This window comes from Callorhinus ursinus, unplaced genomic scaffold (genome assembly GCF_003265705.2).
Source record: "Callorhinus ursinus isolate GAN/ISIS: 27379988/994484 unplaced genomic scaffold, GSC_fseal_2.0 scaffold8, whole genome shotgun sequence".
In the NCBI taxonomy this organism is placed as follows: Eukaryota; Metazoa; Chordata; class Mammalia; order Carnivora; family Otariidae; genus Callorhinus; species Callorhinus ursinus.
The window spans coordinates 27,676,525-27,701,849 of NW_027397070.1; the positions used below are offsets into that span (position 1 = coordinate 27,676,525).

At 35.1% G+C, this 25,325-nt stretch overlaps 1 protein-coding gene across 8 annotated transcripts in view; it reads left to right on the plus strand.

Annotated features, from left to right (window-relative positions):
- STYX (serine/threonine/tyrosine interacting protein) overlaps nucleotides 1-25,325 on the plus strand; it is a 42,347-nt gene that overhangs the window by 15,545 nt on the left and 1,477 nt on the right. For 3 of the 8 annotated variants that reach the window (XM_025870033.2, XM_025870031.2, XM_073895228.1), the window contains 8 exons: nucleotides 3,107-3,204; nucleotides 7,269-7,329; nucleotides 7,738-7,774; nucleotides 8,396-8,435; nucleotides 8,529-8,579; nucleotides 10,435-10,507; nucleotides 19,569-19,662; nucleotides 21,605-25,264. In XM_025870033.2, coding sequence (XP_025725818.1) covers nucleotides 3,107-3,204; nucleotides 7,269-7,329; nucleotides 7,738-7,774; nucleotides 8,396-8,435; nucleotides 8,529-8,579; nucleotides 10,435-10,507; nucleotides 19,569-19,662; nucleotides 21,605-21,678 — 528 coding nt within the window. In that variant the 3' untranslated portion in view covers nucleotides 21,679-25,264. Of the gene's footprint in view, nucleotides 1-3,106; nucleotides 3,205-7,268; nucleotides 7,330-7,737; nucleotides 7,775-8,395; nucleotides 8,436-8,528; nucleotides 8,580-10,434; nucleotides 10,508-19,568; nucleotides 19,663-21,604; nucleotides 25,265-25,325 lie in introns of those variants that run through there. The other 5 variants (XR_012378990.1, XR_012378989.1, XR_012378988.1 and 2 more) reach the window with 5 other exon arrangements.

A 25,325-nucleotide genomic window follows, 5' to 3' on the forward strand; every position in this document is an offset into this window, starting at 1 on the left:
ACATTTTAGTTAATCATTCCTTATCAAGGGTAAATGTGTGTGTGTGCATGTGTTTGCACGTTTTAATTGATAAAATCTGATTTCTGTTTTTCCAAGCTTCAGAGACCTGGATGCTCCAGGCTGTAAAGTGTTATACCATATATATCTGTCTCCTGTATAGTCAAACTGAAATGGATTTCTTTAGTTAACACAGTTAACAGGGTAAATCTCATTTTAATATATGAAGCAATTTTGTTGCCACTTCCTACAGGATTCAGTCCTATGAATTAGGACAGTACTACTAATTCACTTTGAATTATAATGTGAAACATACCACATGCTTTCCCCAGTACCCTATTTAGAAGTCAGTATTCTTGTGTATAATATCTACCTACAGTAAGTTCTGTAAAAAAAAAAAAAAACGGAATTTTTAACTTTAATGTTTTAATTTAATGTATTTATGAGTTTTAGATGAATAGGGAGTTTTTTTAAAATTAGAGTCATTTCTTTGAAACTGGAAGGCTTTTTGACTATTGAGGCATATATAAGACTAAACCTAGTTTTGATGGCCTACAGCTAGGTCGGAAGGGGTGGGTTGTTGGTAAAAAAAGAAAAAAAAGGTACTAAGGAAAAGATAGATAACTATAGACTTAACTGTGACTGACTTAAGATAAACTAAAGTACAAATACTGTAGTATTCACAAAATGCTGGCCTTCAAAATGGTTTTAGATTATTTGCTTTTTGTATTCCTACAGCATTTTATAAATATACCTATTATAGTATTTGTCACATTAAATCACAAGTATTTCTTTATAGATCTGCTCAAAACCTCTTCCCCCTCAATTTCACCTGAGCAAGAGTTTCTTAGACAAAATTTGATTATTTCCCATTCTGAATCACCATAGTACAGCTAATATTCTTTTCGTACCATCATCCAAAAAATATATAACAACAAATAATAATAAAAATAAAGAAGCTTAGGGAATAAACGCCTTTTCTAATACTCATTTAGTTAAGCCTACCTTTTATTGCATTCAAATACATTTAAACTGTTTCTTTGTGTATAATTTTTCTGCAGTTTGTAGGTATGAGATTAGGTCATAATTTGGCTCATACAAAATGAAAATCCATTGAAAAGAAAAAAATATTCTGTGTGCTATTACATTTGGGTCCTATTTTGTTAAGGTTTGTTTTTTACTCAGTAATAGTCTAATATGCCTTCAGAGCTTGTTAAAGCAGGTTTTTATCCATAGTTATGTATATCTTCTATGGTTTCTCACACTAATAAAGTAGATATGAAAACTTCTTTATCACAGATCAAATATAAACCAAAGAATAGATGTTGAATACATTTGGAGGTTTAATAAATATGAATATGGAACATTGATTAAATATTAATTCTACCAAAGCTTACCTCCCTTCTGACTCAGGATGCACTCAGGAAATAGAAAGGTAGTTAAACTCTATCTAATCTATGCCAGACATAGGAAAATTTGCTGCAAAAAATAACATTTAAAACTTGAAAACCACATTTTCTTAGCTTGGGCTGCTGTAATAAAATACAGAGACCAATGGCTTCAACAACAGACATTTATTTCTCACAGTTGTAGAGCCTGGGAAATCTGAGGTCATGGTGCCCACATGGTTAGATTTTGGTGAGGGCCCTCTTCCTGACTTGGAGATAGCTGTGTTCTTGCTGTATCTTTCCATGGCAGAAAGAGGAAGCTCAGATAGTTCTTCCTCTTACCAGGGCACTAATTCCATCATGGGGCTTCACCCCCATGACCTCATCTAAATCTATGTCTAATTAACTCCTAAAGGCCCCCATCTCCTAATACCACCATCACCTTGGGGATTAGGGCTTCAACATAGGAATTTTAGAGAGGCACAAATATTCAGTCCATAACAAATATAAATTATTCTTTTATTTCTCATGGATTATTAGTATTATTGTTACAGACTAATGCAGAAAGTGGGAATTAAATATATAGGAGTATAAACTGAAAGTATCATAGGAAACGCAAGATTATGAATTCTGATTCCTCTTGCCAGGATGATTTTGGTCATTCATTTATCGAACAGATAATTAATGAACAGTTAATGTGTTCAGGGTACTGTTACACATACTTAATATGAATCAGTGAACAAAATCCTTGTTCTCATGGAATTTACATTCTAACTATTCAAATAGCATGTCATGTTACATATATATCATATCATATATATTACATGTATATAACATGTAATGTACATTATCAAACACATCATTATATTCACTGAAACCTATAATCACTTGCAAATAAAAACTTAATTGATAATATCTAGGATTGTCATATTAAATTGCTTTAAATGTAGAGCCAAAAAAACACCACAGAATATATCATTTGGAGTTGCCAGTTTTAACTTTAGAAGAATTTTTAAACTGAATGTTACTAGTCTGTGAACTGTATAAATTAATTCTGGCTTGTAGTAGAAGTAGTATACTGGGAGAGGCATGGTGTAGTTCAGAGATCTGGGCCCTGGTACTGCTATTAACTGTGTCAGTGATGTTCAGTAACTGTATATGCCTTAGTAGTCCCTTCTAAAAAATAAAGGCTTTAGTCAGTGTACGTGACTACCACTTACTGAACACTTGCCATGTGCCCCAGGCATTGTGCCAAACACCTGACAGGGGTAATTTGTCCAACCACTCGGTGAAAAGGTTAGTATTTCCCCCATTTTCCCATGGGAAAACTGAGCCACAGAGCTCACATCATTAGCAGAGCTGGAATATAGAGCTTGGGCTCTCATGACTCCAAAGCCCATGCCTTTAAATTAACCACTTTCTAGTATTGTTTCCGAAATAAATTGTCTTTAAGGTCTCAACGAGCTCTAAAATTATGTAAAATAATCCTGTTAGCCTTTTGAGGATATGTAGTATATATTAATCTTGAATTACTGAAATATCTTGCTGGTCACTTCAGGTATTTTATTATGAAATTAGCTTTAATTCCCTGTACTTAAAGTTCAGATATGGTTATGTTAATTCTAGTGTTCGCCCTATATATTTTCAAACATCTGGTGTTACAATAAGATGATGTTTTGTATTTTAAACTATTTCTTTCCCTGTCCCTCTTTTTTTTATAGCTACCTATACTACAGAAATATGGAATAACCCATATAATATGCATAAGACAAAATATTGAAGCAAACTTTGTTAAACCAAACTTTCAACAATTATTTAGGTAAGAATTACTGCTGTGATTAATGAAAATGTTATGGGCAGCAAACATGTAATGTAGTTTATATTTCAAGTTGATTTTATTATAGCAGTCTTCTGTACATATCTGTTTTTGTGGGTGTGTGTGGTTTTGTTTTTTTGTTTTTTTTCTTTTTGTTTTTTTTTTTTTTTTTTTGGTGGGCAGTAAAGCAAAGTTTATGTGATAAGTAAAGTGATGGTACAAAGCTCCTGAAGAGGGAGGGACCCAAGAAGGTTGCCCTGTACATATCTGTTTTATAAGGATGGTCATATAGTATATTACATAAAAAATAAGTTTCCTTTAAATTTTAAATAAGTAATGCATATAATGCAGAATTTTAAAGATTCAAAAGCATGTACAGTATGTATACTGAAGAGGTTCCCTATTTCTATGCCTTAGATACTCAGTTCCCTCTCTAGAGGCATCCACTCTTACTTTTTGAATGTCCTCCCAGGGTTATATGTACATATATACAAGCATATTCCTATAGGTAAATTTTTTTTTTTACACTGGCTTTAAAAATGTTAATATGTTTTAGAGATTGCTTCATATCATTACTTAGATGCATTGGTTTTTTAAACTTGTATAGTAATCTGTTGTATGGCTATACTAAAATTTATTCAACCTGTCACCTATTGGGCATTTTAGATTGTTTCCAGTCTTTTGCTAATATAGTGGGTATCCCTAAATATGTCATTTAATTCATGTGTGAATATATTAATTGGATAAATTTGTAGAAGTGGAACTGCTGGATCAAAGAATGTGAGCATTTAAAATTTTAATGGATGTTGCAGATTGCCCTCCAGTGATTTGTATCAGTTTACATTCCCACTCTGAAGTGAATGAGACTCAATTTCCTAGAGTAAAAATGATGTCTCGTATAGTTCTAATTTGCCTTTCTCATTATGAGTGTGGTTGAGCATTTAATGGTTTTTAATGTTATTTTAGCTTTTTTTTTAAAAATTAAGAATTATGTATTACACATGGTACAAGAAAAGGGTAGAAAAAAGGTATATAAATAAAGTAAGTCTCTTTCCTCCTCTAAACCCAGCCATCTAGCTTCCTTCCTGGGAGGCAGCTACTATTAATCCTTAAATATCATTCTAGAGATAGTCTGTGTGTATATAAAAGCATGTATGTTAAAAATACTTTAATGTGCTGCTTTATTTGTAAAAATGAAAGCAACCTGAGTGTCCATCAGTATAAGACACTCTCAAGTATATTGTGAAAATGTATAATAGGATACTGTAACTATGAAAAAGAATGAAATATTTCTAAGTGTGTTGATTGGGAATAATCACTAAGATTGATTAAATTAAAAAAGCAAGGTGTACAACCAAGTATATACTCTCAGTGTGTTTAAAAATATATACAATGTATTAGGCATATATTCTTGTACATGCATAGAAAATTTCTAGGCTAAAAAACCAGAAATCTGACAGTGGTTGCTTCTGAGAAGGAAATTCAGGGTCAGGGATGCTAGAGGGGCCTATTTTTTATTGCAAATATTTTTATACTGTTAGAATTTTTTACCATGTGTACACATTTTTCAGTTAATAAACACTTGTTTTAAAAAAGGAATGTCTACGGGGCACCTGGGTGGCTCAGTCGTTGGGCGTCTGCCTTCGGCTCAGGTGATGATCCCAGGGTCCTGGGATCGAGCCCTGCATCGGGCTCCCTGCTCAGCGGGAAGCCTGCTTCTCCCTCTCCCACTCCCCCTGCTTGTGTTCCCTGTCTCGCTGTCTCTCTCTCTGTCAAAACCAATAAATAAAACCTTAAAAAAATAAATTAAAAAGGAATGTCTATATTCTGAAATAAAATAGATTGAATTTTTTTTCTAATTGTAAAAGAAATCCTTGGTTTTGGGGTGCCTGGGTGGCTCAGTCAGTTAAGCATTTGCCTTGGGCTCATGTCATGATTCCAGGGTCCTAGGATCAAGCCCTGCGTTGGGCTCCCTGCTCAGCAGGGAGTCTCCTCCCTTTCCCTCTGCCCTTCCCCACTGCTCCTTCTCTCTCTTTCTCAGGTGCCCAAAAATCCTTGTTCTTTATAGATACTTTGGAAAATAAAGAATGATGCCAGGAGGGGTGCCTGGGTGGCTCAGTCGTTGAGTGTCTGCCTTTGGCTCAGGTCATGATCCCAGGGTCCTGGGATCGAGCCCCGCATCGGGCTCTCTCTGCTCAGCGGGAAGCCTGCTTCTCCCTTTCCCTCTCCCCCTGCTTGTGTTCCCTCTCTTGCTGTCTCTCTCTGTCAAATAAATAAAAGGCGTTAAAAAAAAAAAGAATGATTCCAAGAAGAATATAAAATCATAATTCCACAACCTAGAAGAAACACTTTAGTTAACATTTTGGCATATTCCTCTAAATCTTAACTCTATTATACATATGTGTATTATGTCTACACACATATAGACTTACATATATTATAGAAAATGCCACGATATTTTAAAATGCCATACTATACATTTCTGATTTGTCTAGAGTTTTTGTTTTTAATACCAAAATGTCTTGGGTACAGCTTCTTTATCCTAATGGAAGAACCCTTTCTCCCTAGATTTGGAATATTGGAGTATAGATTGATAGTTCTGCTAATAGTTTTGTTTCTGTTTTTGTTTTTGTTTTTTAAAAATTTTATTTTTAAGTAATCTCTACACCCAGTGTGGGGCTCAAACTTACAACCCTGAGATCAAGAGCTGCAACTCTATGGATTGAGCCAGCCAGGTGCCCCTCTGCTAATAGTTTTTTGTTTTGGGGGGTTTTTCTTTTTGTTTTTTTGTTTTTTTGTTTTTAAAAGTAGCCTCTACACCCAGCATGGAGCCCAACTCGGCTTGAAATCACAATGTGAGATCGAGATCTGAGCTGAGATCAAGATTTGTATGCTTAACCGACTGAGCCACTCAGGCACCCTGACTGCTAATAGTTTTTAACATTCAAAATGAAATGCAGTAAAATATTTTAGATTGACTGTGAATTAACTTTTTTTTCTTGAAGCAGTGTTTTATGTAATAGTTCAGTCTACACAATCACTTTAGGATACAGTCATTGAATCCTTTTGGTTTTTACATTGGATTATCCTTGGATACTGAGTTTTAGCTTCTCTCTGTTAAACTCTGAATTTATTGAAGTTGTTACCACCTAAATGATCGCTTTACTAACTACTTAAATGATACTAAAGGACTGTCATTTTTAAGGCCATATTGACTTTAAAAATTAATTTTGTAACTTAATTACTATAGTTGTCACCATACAGTACCTCATTAGTTTTTGATGTACTGTTCCATGATTCATTGTTTGCGTATAACACCTATAACACCCAGTGCTCCGTGCAATACATGCCCTCCTTATGGTGACAACATAACATAATAAAAAAATAAATAATTAAGGAAAAAAAATAATTACTATAGTTGTACTAATAAACAGGTGCTCTAGGATAGGTTAGAAAGGTTTTCACAAAATAAAATAAGCCTAGCATATTAATAAGGTCTTAGTATTTTCCAAAGTGCAAAATTATAGGACAGGTAGTCTCTTGGTTGATTTTTACTCTACTGAAGGTTAGTTCAAGCAACGAATGTTTGACTCATTGCTCCGTTAAACTTCTATTTTGATTACCTTCTTCTCTTTCAGACTTTGGGCTTCCTCTGAATTGTCCTCTGTAGCATTGTGAGGAGGGATCAGAGGGCCACTCAAAGAAGAATCTTCTAGTCCATGGGGAAGTTAGTAGAAATAGAAGAATAACAGTAAAGAATACAGACACTTTTTCTCTTTATATTATAGGTCCACTCTGATCTAGAGGAAAGTTTTCTTCCTTCATGTGATTTTTCAATTTTAACCAGATAATTTTTTTATACAAAAGTATCAGAAATGTTAACTTATTATTTAAGAAGGCTTTAAATGCTGTGCATTTAAACAATATAAAATCTACGACCCAGTTCTTGGGACTATGATACTTTGAAAATTGTTTTGCATTATTTTCATGGTTGTCAAGAAATTCTGAAGTTTTTTATACACAGTTTTATCTGAAAGTGTGCTTATCACGAAATATTCTATTTTCAGATATTTAGTCTTGGATATTGCAGATAATCCAGTTGAAAATATAATACGTTATTTTCCCATGGTAAGTATCATGCTTTAATATCATTTAAATTTTATGATTTGACTTCTTAATTATGGTCTAAAACTTAATAATGAAACTAATTCCTTCCTATGCTGCTTTTACTTTGTTATGACTGAAAATTGTGGGATTATATTTTAAAGAATATTTATTTTTAAAACCTTTTTATGATCTCCAAATATCTGAGAAATCACACTTTGAATTTATTAAATTCAAATTAAATTTTAGATCCTGTATAATTTCTAAAATTTGTAATAGGTGCATTTGTAGCATTTTGGAAATTATTGAATGAAGGCAGTTTTTATTATTATAAATAAAGAAATTTTTTCAGTATATTTTGCTTTACCATATGTATATTTTATGCTTGTATTAATCCACATGTTTTATTGAAACACTGTTTTTTGTCTTCAGACTAAAGAATTTATTGATGGAAGCTTACAAACTGGAGGTAAATAATATTTTCTTTACTTGCTCAATATTCAGTTTTAGGGGACTCTGTGTTACAGTTAATGTTTTTGTTTTTTGTTTTTTTTAAAGATTTCATTTATTTGAGAGAGAGAGAATGAGAGAGCGAGCACACGAGATGGGGGAGGGTCAGAGGGAGAAGCAGACTCCCTGCCGAGCAGGGAGCCCGATGCTGGACTTGATCCAGGGACTCCAGGATCATGACCTGAGCCGAAGGCAGTCGCTCAACCAACTGAGCCACCCAGGCGCCTGCAGTTAATGTTTTAGTTAACATTTGTCTTAAATGCAGGCTATGGAAGTTGCAATTGTATGTAATAGACTATTCCCAAATTTGGTTTTTCCCAACTCCTTGCTTCATTTGGATAGGCTTTCTTAAATATTCCTATATAACTATTTTCCAGTTTTGGGTCACCTTTAAATCCCTTTAATTTCAAAGTATAAATTGTAAAGATTGAAAGTTAATAAATATCTAAGTGTGGTATGTATAAAATATAAAATGTTTAAGAAAAGATTTATCATACTGTGATATGGTACATGGTTTCAATATATTTTAGTTGCTGAATTAGATGTTTTTTTGTCAGAATAACTATTTCTTGTTTTTCAGGAAAAGTTCTTGTCCATGGAAATGCAGGAATCTCCAGGAGGTATGAAGTTAGGAGATTATCTTTCTTTCTCTAGCATTTAATTAATGAGCTGTGTTTTCTATTTTTTTTCTAAAATTTTTTCCCCCTCTTCAGTGCTGCCTTTGTTATTGCATACATTATGGAAACATTTGGAATGAAGTACAGGTAAGAAAGTACTCTGAAACCTAGCCACAATTTAAATTCTCAGTAAAATGTAGCTTTATTAAAGGAAACAGTTTTGGATTTTAAAGTTGATATCCTGATTTTGTCATCTGTTCATGTATATTAGGCAGGCTCTTTATCCCATGATTAGTCTCTTAAACTTTATGGCCTATCTACCTTGTATAGGTCTACTTGGCTAATATTTTGTGGTTTTAGGGAGCTAGTGCTAAATGTTGTTAAGAAGCCAAGGTAGTTATAGTTGGGAATAATTATGGAAAACTGTTTACTGCTAGAGAATTGTTTAGTCCAATTTTAAAAACTCTTAGACACAGATGTTATTGCTTCCCTTGCTTAAAAGGCTAATTTATTATGTTTTCCTTTAACAGTAGTTGGATGAAAAATTAACCTAGAAATTGTTTCAGCTTCTATTCACAGTTCAGTGTAGTTTTCTTAACCAGAATCAACTTTTTCAAGTATACTGCCTAGATAAAAAAGAGAGAGCCCCAAAACAAAAACCTCGCCAGTGTACAGTGTTTCTTTTTTTTAGTGTGTCTTGCTAGAAGCCTAGTAATCATTGACAACTCCTTGTCTTTCACTCCCTATCTCCCAAACTTAACCCATTACCAAATCCTGTCTTTTTTATGTTCTAAAATATACCTTGAATCTATCTCTTTATCTTTCTCTTCATCACCATTTAATCCCCTAATCCAAGCTCCAGTCATGTCTTTTTTGGACTCTTTTTTTTTTTTTTAAAGATTTTATTTATTTATTCATGAAAGAGAGAGAGAGAGAGAGCCAGAGGGAGAAGCAGGCTCGCAAGGAGAAGGGAGCCCAATGCGGGACTCAGTCCCAGGAACCTGGGATCATGACCTGAGCCAAAGGCAGACGCTTAACCATCTGAGCCACCCAGGCGCCCTCTTTCTTGAACTCTTAACAGTGGTAGCCTTCTTAGTGGTTTCATGTATTCTTTACTTCTCCAGTCTGTTTCTTTTCCTCACACTACAGTTGAAATGATCTTTTCAAAAGATAAATCTGATCAAATAATCACCTTACCCCAAAAAGGTCTCAGAGGTTTCTGATCCTTAATAATTCTTAATCATGGTCAGTAAAACTTTGATATGCCTGTATCAACCTGTCCATCAATATACCATGTTCCATGTTAACTCTCTTCATTTGAGCTGCGTTCAGCATTGGATCCACATTCCTGACACACAGTAGACATTCAAAATCTTTAGTTTGTTTGGTATCCTTTAAGTTTAAATTTTGATGGAAAGGTTGCTTAAAAGTATCAGTTAATATTATTTGAATACAAATGCTTTGTTTATTTAATTGGTAGACTTTTATATATTCTCTTTATTATTTGGTGTCTTGACAGTAATAATATTAATAGTGAATCTAGGTGCTCTTCTAGACTCTTTATCTCATTTAAGACTCACAACAACACAAGAAGGTAGATATACTTCTTGTTTAAACAATGATCAAATTTTGAGCACACACTTTGTAATAGATGCTACACAAGGTGCTTTATATTTACTATCACACATCTTCATAATTGCCCTCCAAAATAGGAACTATTATAAACTCCAGTTTACATGTAAGAAAAATAAAGCTTAGAAAGTTGAGCAGCTTCCCTTAGAACACAAGCTGGTAAACAGAGGGGTGGTGATCTTTCATCTGCCCATGCTGTTGATTTTTCCACTATAGCTTGCTACCTCTCTGTAGCACAAGTTTTATGATTATGATTTCCTGTTCAGGTAAATTTTTGGTTAAGTTCCTATTTTAGGTAAATACTAAAAAAATTGAGATTAATTCATGAAATAATACCATCACCTTAGTTTTCTTTTTTTTTGTTTTTCAGAGATGCATTTGCTTATGTTCAAGAAAGAAGATTTTGTATTAATCCTAATGCTGGATTTGTTCATCAACTTCAGGTAACCACTCTTCCTCGTCTTTAAAGTAGTCAGAAAGGAGGATAATTAAAATCTTATGTCTATATAATTTAAGTGTAGAATTTATTTTTTTATTTTTTAAGTTTTATTTAAAGATTTTATTTATTTGAGAGAGGGAGATAGCAAGAGAGAGCATGAGTGGGGGATGGGGAGAGGGAGAGAAGCAGGCTCCCTGCATCATGGGGCTCAATCTCAGGAACCTGAGATCATGACCTCAGCTGAAGGCAGATGCTTAACTGACTGAGCCACCCAGACGCTCTAGAATTTATTTTAAATACTTAAAAATTTCCATAATCTAATTTGATTGATTTCATTATTATTATTTTTTTAAGTTTATTTTAAGTAATCTCTGCACCCAACATGGGGCTCAAATTCACTGAGATCAAGAGTTGCATGCTCCTCCAACTGAGCCAGCCAAGTACCTCCTAATTTGATTTTTCTATTCAAATTTACATTTCTAGTTAAAGGTATTTTCCTTTTTGTTTTTTAAGTCTTTTCTTTAAAGCTGCCATTATTTTCTCCCTCTGACCCTCCCCTCTCTCATGTGCTCTCTCTCATTCTCTAATAAATAAAATCTTAAAAAAAAAATAAAATAAAGCTGCCATTACTGTGAAAAAAGGGCTAAAGGCACATTGTTAAATGTAAGATAAAATAATTAATGTTAGAGGAGTCCAGGATGGCAGAGGAGTAGGGGACCCTAGTTTAATCTGGTCCCAGGAATTCAGCTAGATAGCTATCAGATCATTCTGAACACCTGTGAACTCAACAGGAGATCTAAGAAAAGAATAAAAGAATAGATGCAACTTAAATAAATAAAAAATCTTCAAAAGGAGGGGCGGCGCATGGGTGACTCAGTTGGTTAAGCAACTGCCTTCGGCTCAGGTCATGATCCTGGAGTCCCGGGATCGAGTCCCGCATCAGGCTCCCTGCTCAGCAGGAAGTCTGCTTCTCCCTCTGACCCTCCCCCCTCTCATGTGCTCTCTCTTTCTCTCTCTCTCTCATTCTCTCTCTTTCAAATATATAAATTAAAAAATCTTAAAAAAAAAAAAAAAGCTGCAACTCCGCAAATAGAAAAGCGGGCACTTTCTGCAAGGTTGGAGGTGCAGAGAAGTGAATTCAAGACGATGTATGGGAAAATAAACTGTGGGGGGAGGGAGCCTCTCTAAGCCGGCTACAAGAAAGTGATATAGCAGCAAAGTGCAAATTCAGGACTTTTAGAAGTCTGCTTCAATGGTGGGTAGGGGACATCCCAGCCTTAAAGGCACTCAAGGTGGCTAAGCGGGGGTGGGACAGTGTGGTCTCAGAATCACAGGAAGACCAGGGGTGCCTGAGTGTGGCAGAGTTCCCAGGCATTGGGGCGGGGAAGCCGGCTACAGTGAGCCCAGGAGTGGACTCTGAGCTGGGGTGTTGCCATAAACCACAAACTGCAGCACAGTTGGGCAACTGCTTTCTGAGCAGGGGCCCAGCAAGTGGCAGAACCGGCAAGACACCCCTTCCTCCCCCGGGAGGAGTGGCACAATAGCGCACCACAGGAGTCTGCAGGGTTTAGATGCTGGAAACGGGTCGTGGTCTGAGATAGAAATGCTCAGTCACAGGCTGGTTGAACACGGAGTGTAGATGGAGACCAGGGAGACAGGAGTGACTGATGCATTTCTCTGAGGGCTCATTGAAGAGTGGGGCCCCGAGCTTTCGGTTCTGGGGCCGGAAGTTTGGGAGGATCCCAAAAAACTCCACCCCAAAATTGCTAGAACTCATACAGGAATTCAGCGAAGTGGCAGGATATAAAATCAATGCACAGAAATCAGTTGTATTCCTGTACACTAACAATGAAACAGAAGAAAGAAATTAAGGAGTTGATTCCATTTACAATTGCCCCCAAAACCATGAGAGAGATACCTAGAAATAAACCTGACCAAAGAGGCAAAGAATCTGTACTCAGAAAACTGTTGAACACTTGTGAAAGAAATTGAGGAAGACACAAAGAAATGGAAAAACATTCCATGCTCATAGATTGGAAGAACAGATACTGTTAAAAACTATGCAACCTAGAGCAGTCTGCACATTCAGTGTAATCCCTATCAAAATACCATCAACCTTTTTCACAGAGCTAGAACAAATAAACCTAAAATTTGTATGGAACCAGAAAAGACCCTAAATAGCCAAAAAAATGTTGAAAAAGAAAACCAAAGCTGGTGGCATCACAATTCTAGACTTGAAGCTCTATTACAAAGCTGTAGTCATCATGACAGTATGGTACTGGCAGAAAAACAGACACATAGATCAGTGGAACAGACTAGAGAACCCAGAAATGGCCCCTCAACTATATTGTCAACTAATCTTAAAGCAGGAAAGAATATCCAATGGAAAAAAGTCTGTTCAACAATTGGTTTTGGGAAAATTGGACAGCCACATGCAGAAGAACAAAACTGGACCATTTCCTTACACCATACACAAAAATAGACTCAAAATGGATGAAAGACCTCAGTGTGAGGCAGGAATTCATCCAAATCCTAGAGCAGAACACAGGCAGCAACCTCTTTGACCTTGGCCACAGTAACTTCTTGCTCGACACATCTCCAAAGGCAAGGGAAACAAGCAAAAATGAACTATTGGGACTTCATCAAGACAAAAAATTTGCACAGCAAAGGAAACAGTTCACAAACCAAAGACAACTGACAGAATGGGAGAAGGTATTTGCAAATGACTTACCAAATAAAGGGCTAGTATCCAAAATCTATAAAAAACAAACTCAACAAAGAACAAATAATCCAATCAAGAAATGGGCAGAAGACACAGACATTTCTGCAAAGAAGACATCCAAATGGCCAACAGACATACAAAAAAATGCTCAATATCACTCAGCATCAGAGAAATACAAATCAAAACCACAATGAGATACTAACTCACACTAGTCAGAATGGCTAAAATCAACAAGTCAGGAAATGACAGATGTTGGCGAGGTTGCGGAGAAAGGGGAGCCCTCCTGCACTGTTGGTGGGAATGCAAGCTGGTGCAGCCACTCTGAAAAACAGTATGGAGGTTCCTCAGAAAGTTGAAAGTAGAGCTACCCTATGACCCAGCAATTGCACGCACTACTGGGTATTTACCCAAAGATACAAATGTAGTGATCTGAAGGGGCACCTGCACCCCAGTGTTTATAACAGCAGTGTCCACAGTTGCCAAACTATGGAAAGAGCCCAGATGTCCATCGACAGATGAATGGATAAAGAAGATGTGGTGTGTATTTTATATACAATGGAATATTACGCAGCCATCAAAAATTGAAATCTTTACATTTGCAACAATGTGGCTGGAACTAGAGGGTATTATGCTAAGCGAAATAAGTCCATCAGAGAAAGACAGTAATCATGATCTCACTGATAGGTGGAATTTAAGAAACAAAACAGGATCATAGGGGAAGAGAGGGAAAAATAAAATGAAATCAGAGAGACAAACCATAAGAGACTCATAATCATAGGAAACAAACAGGTTTGCTGGGGTGGGGTGGAGGGAATGGGGTAACTGGGCGATGGATATTAAGGAGGGCATGTGCTATAATTAGCACTGGGTATTTTATATAAGACTGATGAATCATTAACGTCTACGTCTTAAACCAGTAATACATTATATGTTAATTGAATTTAAATTTAAAAAATTTTTTTAAATTAAATGAAAATAAAAAGTAAATAATTGATAGAAATTTCTTCTATTTGATTAAACTAGTATCTGATTAAACTAGTTCATTTTTTTCTAAGAAGGAATATCAGTCCTCTGGTTGATTCTATCCAGTTATGCAGGAATAAATCTCACATTGAGACATTGAGGGCATTACAAAATGGATTGTCTCAGGGGTATCTGGGTGGCTCAGTTGGTTAAGCATCTGCCTTTGACTCAGGTCATGATCTTGGGATCCTGTGATTGAGCCCCACATCAGGCTCCCTGCTCAGCGGGGAGTCTGCTTCTCCTTTTCCCTCTCTGCACCCCTCTCCCCCCACCGGCTACTCATGCTCTCTCTCTCTCTCAAAATCTTTAAAAAAATTAACAAAATGGATTGTCTCAGTTACCAAACTTTAAATTTTACTTTTTTTTCCATTCATTTAAAACAAACTGGTATTTTACTCTAGCATGTTTATGTAAAATGTTTCTTTTTATTTTTTTATAAAATACAAAACTGTAAGTTTCTTAGCCTTTTAATTCTGTTGTGTAAAAACATTCTTTTAGAATTTCATTTTGTATTTGTAAAAGTAATATACACATGTTAAAATTCAGCAATATATATACAAGTCTAACTGCATAATGTTTCTATATGCATATGTACAGATGTATATATGCATCACAACTTGGTATGATTTCTTATACATAAACGTTTTGGGTTGTTTCTAGCCTTTCATGATTATAAACAATATTGGGAGAAGTATACTGGTAGGTACATCTTTGTTTACATCTGAAATATACCTGTATGATATATACATATATATATAAATATGTGTATATATATATATATATATATATATATATGGAATTGCTGGGTCAGAGGGATTTGAAATTTGATGTTACCATATAATCTTTAAAAAGGCTGAAATAATGTAAACCACCAAGAAACAAGGAGTACCTGTTTCCTAGTAGTTCCTGTTCAATGCCAAGAGCCAAAAGTATTTTATTAGATTTTCTGATCATTGCCATCTTGGTGGTAAAAGTGGCGACTCCTGTGGTTTGCCCATTCTTCTATCAGATTGTTGGTCTTTTTCCTCTTTGTTTTATAAGAGCTCTTTGTATATTATTAAGTAATCTGTCTTTAGCCAACTGATTTAAAATACCATTTTTATTATATACCAAACTCTGATCTATACATGGGTCTATTTCTGGGCTTTGTATTCTGTTCCATTGCTCTGCTTAATGCTGCAACTGTATAAGTTTTAAATACTAGGTTATTATGTAAATAACTTATGGCATAGCTCAAGATTTCCTCATTAATGTTCTTTCTAGAATTTTCCTGGAAACTTCTTAACATTTACTTTTTGGTGTGAACTTTGCTGGAAAGAGCCCTATATTTTTTAAGTTACTGCTAAGTTCAGAGTTCAAAAAGAATTGACACCTTTACATTTTTAGTCTTCCTAAGAATATATTCCATTTATTCACATCAATTTCTATTTCCTTTAGTGTTTTAAAGTTTTCTTTGTGTAGAACATATGTATTTCTTATGAAATTTACAGTATCCTGTATTCAACACAGTATACTCAGCACCATAGGCCGAATTTTACAAGAAGTTAATTCCTCCTCCACTTAAAAGCCAGAGGCCTTATTTATTATAATGGCTTATAAATCCCTACATGTGTAGTCCCTTACCTCTCAAGTTCTAATCTACAATCCCATTTGCTTACTGTGTATGTTCTAGTCACACTGACCTCATAATTCCTTGAAAATACTATGCATGTTCTCATCTCAAGGCACTTGCTCTTATCTCCCCACACCTAGAATGCTTTTCCCCAAATATCTGCATGGCTTGTTTCCTTAATTTTCTTTTGACTACATTATTGCAGTTGCTTTCTAACAAGTATACTTGCTTCTGCCCTTATCCCAAATCACTACAAGTCAAAAGAAGATGTTAGTTTGGACCAAAATGGTAGTAGGGGAAGAAGTGAGAAGAGATCACATTTTGGATTTATTTGACTGTATAGCTGACAGGATTTGCTGATGGATTGGATGTGAAGAGAGGAGATTAGGATGGATCTAAGCCTTTATGGAAGAAACTGCATGAAAAGGTTTGAAGGGAGTAAAATCGAGTTCAGTTTTGGTCATCTTAAGGTTGAGAGGGCTGTTGGACAATAGGCAGTTATATAAAGTCCAGAGTTCATGGGAAAGAACCATGTATCTAAGGAGTATCAGTATATAGGTGATATTGAAAGCCCTGAGACGAGGTGAGATCACTAGGGGAGTGCAGATAGAGAAGAATTTCCAAAACAGATCCTAATGTACTCCAACATGTAGAGGGTGGGGAGATGAGGAATTAGTAGAAGAGATCGAAAAGAATGGCCACTGACATAGGAAGAAAATCAGGGTGGCTTGTTGTTTGGAAAGTCAAGTGAAGAAAGTGTTTGAAGAAGTAGGGAATGGGGTCACCTGGGTGGCTTATTTGGTTAAGCGCCCAGCTCTTGATTTCAGCTCAGGTCATGATCTCATGGGTCATGAGATTGAGCCCTACACTCAGTGGGGAGTCTGCTTGAGATTCTCTCCCTCTCCCCGCCCTCTTCTCTCTCTCTCTCAAAATAAATACATCTAAATCTTAAAAAAGTGGGGAATGATTCACTGTATCAAAAGCTGCTAATAGGTTAAATAAGATAAGGGCTGAGAATTGACATTAGGTTAGGAACATGAGGTCATTGGTCGCCTTGACAAACAGGTTCTGTGGATGGGGGAGGATAAACATAATTGCTCAGAGTTCAAGAGAAAATGGGAAGAAAGGAATGTAAGTAGCAAGAATAGATAATTTTAGGAATTACACTTTGAAGGAGAAAACAACAGTAGCTAGAGGGGAAACTAGGGTTATTAAGGAAGATTTTGTTTTCTAAAATGATAGGAAGTGTAGCATATTTGCGGTTTGAAACAATCGAGGAGAAAAGAGAAAATTGGTGTTACGCCAGAATTGGATAGTATGGTCTATTCTCTTTGTTGATTCTGTTATATTCATTCATTCATTATTTCTGTGGTTTTATTTTTTTCTCTCCCATTGAGCTCTAATAGTTCGTATGTCATCTGTTTCATTGTTATATTTCTTCCATGAGTCCTTTTATTTCTTCTTTGGACTCAGTTTCAGAAATGCCATACTCATTGGGCACCTGCCTAGCTCAGTCAGTTAAGTGTCTTGTCTGCCTTTGGCTCAGGTCATGATCCCAGGATCCTGGGATCCCCACATCAGGCTCCCTGCTCAGTGGGGGAATCAGCTTCTCTCTCTACCCCTCTCCCCTGCTCGTGCTTTCTCTCTCACTCTCTCAAATAAAACCTTAAAAGAAATGCCATACTCGTTGATTTCATGGAGAATAATCATTTTCATCTGCTTCATGGTGCAATCTTGACACTGTTCTTAATGTGACTTTTGGTTATAAAGTTGCTTTTTCCCCCCTTCTGACATCTTTACGCTAAAACCTACAATGGTTCCTTTATGATTATTGGTCATCTTTGAACTGGAAGTATTCTTAGAACAGCTATTTGCCCCAACAATAAAATTGTGGGAGAGGAACCTGGATAGTGGTTGGGGAAGGCAGACAGCTTAAATTTTCCTACTTGTTTTGGAAGTTTTTCTCACCAGCACTTTTCTCTGGTGGTTTAACTCGATGAGTAAGCAGCAGAGCCTCTTATGTCACAGGTTTTTCTTGTTTGTATTGATAAACATAGCATGCACATTAAAACCACCCAGGGGAACCTAACCTAAACCAATTAAATGACAATCACTGGGGGTGAGACTTGAGCATATATGTATTTTAAAACTCCTCAGGTGATCCTCAGGTATAGCCAGGCTTGAGAATTACTGGTTTCGTTTTTATTTTTAGCTAAGATCAGATACTTGGCTAAATACACGTACCCTGCTTCTTGCAAAAACGGCATGTGTGGGCATTCACATTTTCCTTAATATGCCCTACCTCATCCCCACAGCCCACTCGTATTTCCTATAATACTGTGCAAGGGCTTGTTAGATTTATCTTAGATCCACCATCTTTTTTTGGAGCACTTTGAAATATACTCATTCTGCCTAATTTCTGCAATCAGGCATCTTGTATGCCTACCTTGGTCTGGTTCCATTTAAAAATAAATTTTGAAATACACATACAGAAAAGGCATAAAATGTAAATAAACATCCATGTAACCACCATCAGGTCAAGAAATTGAACATATGCCAGGATCCCAAAAGCCCTTGTGTTACCCCTTCCTAACCACAAACACTCTTTCTCCTTTTGTAAAGGTAACCACTATTCTGACCAATTTGTAATCAGTTCTTTACTTTTCATTCTTCTTTTATTCAGGGTTATGGATGTTTCCTACTTTCATCAAATAAGGAATTCTCTATTTTTTGTTTTCAGAAAGGAGAGGGGGTAGGAATGCCTTTATTCTTCCATCTTTGGAAGTAGAGGACTATTAATTTTTTTTTTAAGATTTTATTTATTTATTTGACAGAGACACAGCAAGAGAGGGAACCCAAGCAGGGGGAGTGGGAGAGGCAGAAGCAGGCTTCCGTGGAGCAGGGACCCCGATGCAGGGCTCGATCCCAGGACCCCGAGATCATGACCTGAGGGGAAGGCAGATGCTTAACAACTGAGCCACCCAGGCACCCCGAAGACTACTAATTTTAAGGAATTAGAAAACCAAATATATATTTGAATCCATTAAATGCTTTATATTACTCTCATTTTTAAAATATTTTCAACTGTATAGCATTTTATCTTCACTGAATTTTATTTCATTTTATTCTTAAAATTATTTTATGAGCATTTTCGGGTTTTGGGGATGTGTGTGTGTGTGTTTTAACAGAGGAAATTAAAGATGATATAGCTAACACCCCATCGGCAGAGAACAGATAACTGCCTAACTAGCAGTTCAGTGTACGATACCCTAGTGCAAGCTGTTAAAGTGACTTGATTTATAGTCTTTTCAGTAAATGTGAAAGTATGAGATAGTAATTTTATTTTACTTTTTTTAAGAGATAGGAATTTTTAACTTGCATTTCTCCTTTTTTAAAATATTTATTTGAGAGAGAAAGGAGAGAGTCAGGAGAGTGGCAGAGGGGGAAGGAGAGGGACAGGCAGACTCTGTATGGACGCCAGGCTCCATCCCACAACCCTGAGATCATGACCTGAACTGAAACTAAGAGTCAGCCGCTTAACGGAATGAGCCACCCAACCCAGGTGCCCCTACACTTGCATTTCTCTTACAACAGTATGGCACCAGATATTTCAGTATAAACTAAGAATACCGATAATATACGCATTAATCACTCTTTTGGGTACCCAAGAATCTAAATGTCTGTTCATGTTAATCAAATATTTTTTAGGAATATGAAGCCATCTACCTAGCAAAATTAACAATACAGATGATGTCACCACTCCAGATAGAAAGGTCATTATCTGTTCATTCTGGACCCACAGGTAAGGGTTTTTTGTCATCTTGGAGAAGGTTGGGGACAAAGTTGATGGTATGAAAGGTAGAAAGCATCTTTTGCTCTTTACAAGTTATACTGAACAATTTAAATTGTTTAGAAAACTTTGGGTAGGCTATTGAATTTCACACAAGATAACTGCAAGTTAATTTTATAAAGAATACATGTATATTATATTGAGTTTCTGCTGTGTGTACACCACTGTACCTGGTTAATAGAATATATTAGCTCGAAGATCAAACTTCTGCTTGGTTTAGTTTAGGTCTTTAAGTAGTATAACTGCTGTAAAATAAGGGATCTGGAGAAGGGGCTCTAAGTATATTCAGGCGATCTTAATAAAAATAAAAGGTGGTTAATAAATAAAAGCATGTTTCAAATTAAGTAGGGTGACTAATGTGAGCCACCCATTTTTCTCTTGTCATCAGTATTTCAATCCCTTCTCCCTTTCTTCCTTATATCAGAGTACTCCCTCCCTTATTTTCAAAGTTAATGATCCAAGCATGCTCTCAAAATCTTTTAACTTCTATCTTCCTTTTCTAAGACCTTGCTACCCTTGTTTGTCTCTTTTCTTTTTTACTGAGTCTCATTCTATTTCAGGTCCATATTGGCCTCCTATCCAAACTCTTACTTGGTCTGTTCTAAACAATTGTGGCCAGATCTATTTTCACAAAAGATAGTTCTGATGTATTTTTTCCTGTACAGAATCCTTCATTGGTTTAATTCCTACAGAAGACCTAGAGCGTCATAGTATAAGTAAGGTGTTTCTGATCTTGGTATTTCACAGTGCTCCTCTTTATATAGGCACTCCAGAAAACTGAACTAATGGTTTCATTTGTGTCTTTTCTCCACCAAGAATGCATAACATTCAGTGTCTCTACCCTTAAAAACTTAAGTTTACATGTTATGGTTCAAGAGAAATGATTAACTTAATCTTCCTCCAATCCCTAGTTATTTGAAACTCCTATAGAACTTTATTTGTACCTCCTCACTTTCTGCTTTGCATTAGTTATTTATGTCTCAAACCTCTTAGGTACAGCACTTAATATGAAATTCAGCTATAGCCTGTATTTAGCTTTATGGCTAGCATATTTTCTGCTTTATTCCACTGTCTTGATACTATATTTATATCCTTATTAATCTTACAGTGAAACGTTAGTTTCATGTTAGAATCCACTCTCTAAATTAACATTATTACCATGATTTAGCACAACCTTTTGGGCATAACTTAAAGCCTCTGCCATTGTTAGGCAGATAACACAGCAGACCCTTTACCAGTGTAATTGTTCCCCTAAAGTTTTCCTCCACTGAGACTCAAATTTTTTGATTATAACTTTTCGTCATGTAGTGATAGCTTTGATTCAGTGTGAGAAATTTCTGTACTAGCAGACTCTGATGTAAAGAGTAGATAAAATAAAATCTCTTCCTTATCTGTTGCATACCATCTTTTCTCCCAGCTCTAGACTTCTTGGTAATAAAACCACAGCTTCAGTGGAAAAATATTTTTGGCATTGTCTATGAAAGCAAAAAGATAATTATATCTACAAAATAAAATTGCACAAATATAAAATTAATCTCTTAAATTTTATGTTCTAAGTCATCGGTTTATGGTAGCTAAAGAACAAACTTGGTAACCAAACATTTATACCATAATCTCTTTAACAATTCTGTTTTCAAACTGTTTCAAAAGTGATTGTTATTTGTAATACCTAAGACATAGTTAATTCTCGAGGGGAAATGTATCTTGTTATGAAGATAAAAGTTTGGTTTATAACAAAAGAATTAGTAACATTTTACTAAAAATTCAGTCATGGAATTCTCATAATGCATATACATAAGTAACGCTTTATGAAAATGAAGTTTTACTAGCTCTAACACTCTAACAAATGAGTTTAAGTTCCCATTATATGTTATATTTGTGCAATAATTTTTAGGCAGTTTGAAGAGAACACATGAAGAAGAAGATGATTTTGGAAACATGCAAGTGGCGACTGCACAGAATGGCTGACTCAAACAACATTAGAGAGGATGTGAATTTCTATTTGGGAAGGAGAAAATACTAGAGACAATAATAATGTATAAAATGGTAAAAACACAAGTTGTATTTTTTTTTTTAAATTATATGTTGCTTCCAGGCGTGTTTCTCTGCAACTTGTTGAGCAACATTTTAAGAAGATGTTGGACTTCTGCAATAGATGGCACTGATGGTTTTACTCCTTTCTTCTTTTTTTTCTTTTCTTTTTTTCTTTATATTTTACAGTTTTATTATAAACCAAGAATTTTGGACTTGCAAAGAGGTATTATTGCAATAATGCACTTTTCATACTTGAAATTTATTTGTATGATATAAAGTTATTACTTTAAATAAAATGCAAGTTAGGGGGGATTTGTTTATAAAATCTGGGTAATTTATAACGAGAATTTCCTAAAGTTTGCTAAAAATTCATTTTGTGTTCTATATATTACATTTTAAAAATAATTTTACAGTTCACTTTTATGATGGAACCTCTTATGGAAACATTAACAAATGCAGGAATCTGCCACATTTCTGTTTTAGTGTAATTCAGTAGCTTTATTACCCTTTTACTTTTTTAAACTTAATACCTTATTAATCTTTGAATCATGACATTAGCTAACTCTTCTTACTTTAACATGATCCAAGTATTGCTTCCAATCCTGTTACCTTCCTAATTTGTTTATTCTATAGAAAAAAAAGTTTAATGAACAAAAGGAAGATGTTTTGCTTGGTAATACCAGATACTAAAAACAAGGAGTTTTAGACTTTTTGAGCCACTTTCCTTTTTTCTTGAAAAGCCAAATGTTGTGTTTGTTCTTTTTAGAGTTGTTTAGCCCATTTTTTCTTTGTCCAAAATAGTTCTAAGTAGAATAACCAGTGTAGCACTATTTTTTTCTAAATGAAGCCCAAAAAAGAAAAGTGCCTTGCATCAATAAAAAAATTAAAAATCTCACGACCTTTAAATTAGTATATGTCGAACAGTACAAAGTTTTAAACATTTTTCTGTAATTTCTTTTTCTTTTTAACTATAAATTAGTTAAAACAGTCTGAGGTTTAAAGAAACCTTAGTAAATAATTTGGAATATGGAACATTTACTCCTTCATTTTATGTTGTCTTAATGATTCTGTGAGGTTGTTCTGGCTCAGCAGCTTTTCTTTGAAGATGCATTTATTGGGGAAAGTGGTTTGTGGGAAACTTCATTGTATTTAAAATTAGTGTTTTAATTCTTTACACTGAATTAATCCAAATTTCCCCCATAATTTGCATTAGCAAAGTCACTTTATGGATCCTTAATTCTCCATATTTTTATTTATAAAGATTATTCTAAGAAAAACATTTTTGCTATTTTAAGTATGCCACGAGGAAGGAGAGGAGTGTTTTTAACTTTTTATAGTTGATTTAGGGTAGCACAAACAAAACTCGTGTCTCTCTCACTTTTCTCAGTCCTCTCTTGAGGTGCTTTACTGATGGGAATGATTTCCATACGTTCCCTTGGTACCAGTAGGTACTATGCAGGATAACCCATTACACCAAGTTACTTCTTGCTTTCTTGCCTGCGATGTAAGATAATACAGTTTAAGTGCTTTTTTTTTATCCAGCATAACAGGAGAGTGGAAATTAAAAATTGATTTATTAATTTGAGTTAATTCCTGTTGACCCAGATGGTATTCCTCTTCTGATTCCCTTCACCTACTTACTACCCTGAAAACAGCCTATTAATCCCATTGTGGTCTTGTATTCTGTTGTGTGATTAGGTCATTTGGTGTGGTAGTCTCTAGCAGAGTCAAGATTTGCATTGTGTTCAGAAATTCCACTTGGCAGATAACACAGCTTTCCTGTATTTGGATCACTACATAGGTCAGCAGAGCTCTCTCTTGCAATCTAATAATCTATGATGCTTCTTCGTTTGGCAGAAACTCTGCTTAAAAGAATCTTCATTATAGTACATTTAGGTTTTAAAATGAGGGAGTTAAGATTTTTAAAATTAGTTTCTTAAATACACATATCCTCTCTAGTAGTTAGGCCAAAAATACAGATTTGGTCATTTACTAATTTAAAGCTGGTAATTTTCCACTTTTTCTAACCACTGTAATTTTTATGTTGTCACTAAAGTGCCTGCCCAGCACTGTATATTAAAGACTGTCTCTTGAACACTAGGAAGAGGGACTATCATCTTCTTGAGTACAGTACTAATAGGGACAAAACAAGAAGTTTATTCTTTATTTCATGTACAAACACCCCAAGTTTGTTTTACCTTGGATCCATTCTTCGACCTAATATTCAACCAGTTCTGGTAGTTCTTCTAGTCTTTCTTCTCTTTGGTTCCATTTTTGGAATTCCTTTATTTCTACGGGTGTTTTGTGATAGTTACCTATAATACATTTAACCAATCATGATTTATTTTCTGAATTTGAATAATGTATGCGTGATATAGCATCCAGTTTTAAATAGTAATCTGGGCAAGGATTTAAACTGAAATTGCAGCAAAACAGTAAAACTGCTTTACTGTCCCACTTTAAAAGTATGAAACAAATATTGAAAATATTCAAACTGGAATGGCAGTATTCTTACCTTCTAATTTTAGTTAATTAGTTCATGTTACTTTCTTATCCATTGGGTGCTTAAACAGCGGTTAAACCTTTATTTGTCTCTGTGGTGGAAATGTTAAATCGGGATAGCTTCTGCTACCAACTCTCAACTGTTTTTAACTTTTAAAGCAGAATATTTGTTTTGTGGGGGGAGTTTGTGCTTCATCTGAGTTTAGAAGTAATGTCAGAAAATGTTAAGCATGTCCTTTTTAAGAAAATATAAGGTTTCTAATTGTCTTATTACCATGGTAATTCAAGTGAATCAGAAGTATTTAACTGCAATCTTGAATTATAAAGTTGGGATTCATATATATATATATTCATATATATATCGTGTGTGTGTGTGTGTGTGTGTGTGTGTGTATATACACACACAGACACATCGGGATCTCAACTTGATGTAAAGTAAATGAGCAGTTACCTGGCGGATTTTTTTTTTTAATAACTGGCTTAATCCATAATTCCATAACAAACTTAGCTTCACTTCAGTATTTACTTTATCTTTGTCCATTCAACAATGCTCCAATATGGAAATGATAGGAAATAGCTGAGAATTACTAAAGGATTTTATTTTTATTGATTAGAAAGTTTCTAGGATCTTTGAATGCTGGATTTTTTTTTGTCTTACCCATCCATGGCAGCTAAAAAAAAAAAAAAATCAAAATATTCAGGTTTACATGTTAGCTCTCTCATAGGGAGTTGCCATACCTCACAGTTCAAAGTGTATTCTATAGATCAGTAACATTATACTGACATGTAATTGCAATTTACTATGCAGCAAAATGATTCAAGAAAAATAACCTACAATGTCTATTTACCTTTGTATAGGCAATTGCTTAAGTTACTCTGCTTTTAACATTTGTACTTGGATAAAATGCTCATGTATGTATAGGAATGTCACAGTGCAAGATGCTGCTAGCCCAGGCACAAAGTATTAAAATTATTTTGTGAAGACTGGTGGTTGTATTAAAACTGTTGTGCCATTATACCTCAAAAAGATTGAAATGCTCATTTATACTGCTTATGCCTCAGAACTTTACTTTGGATTA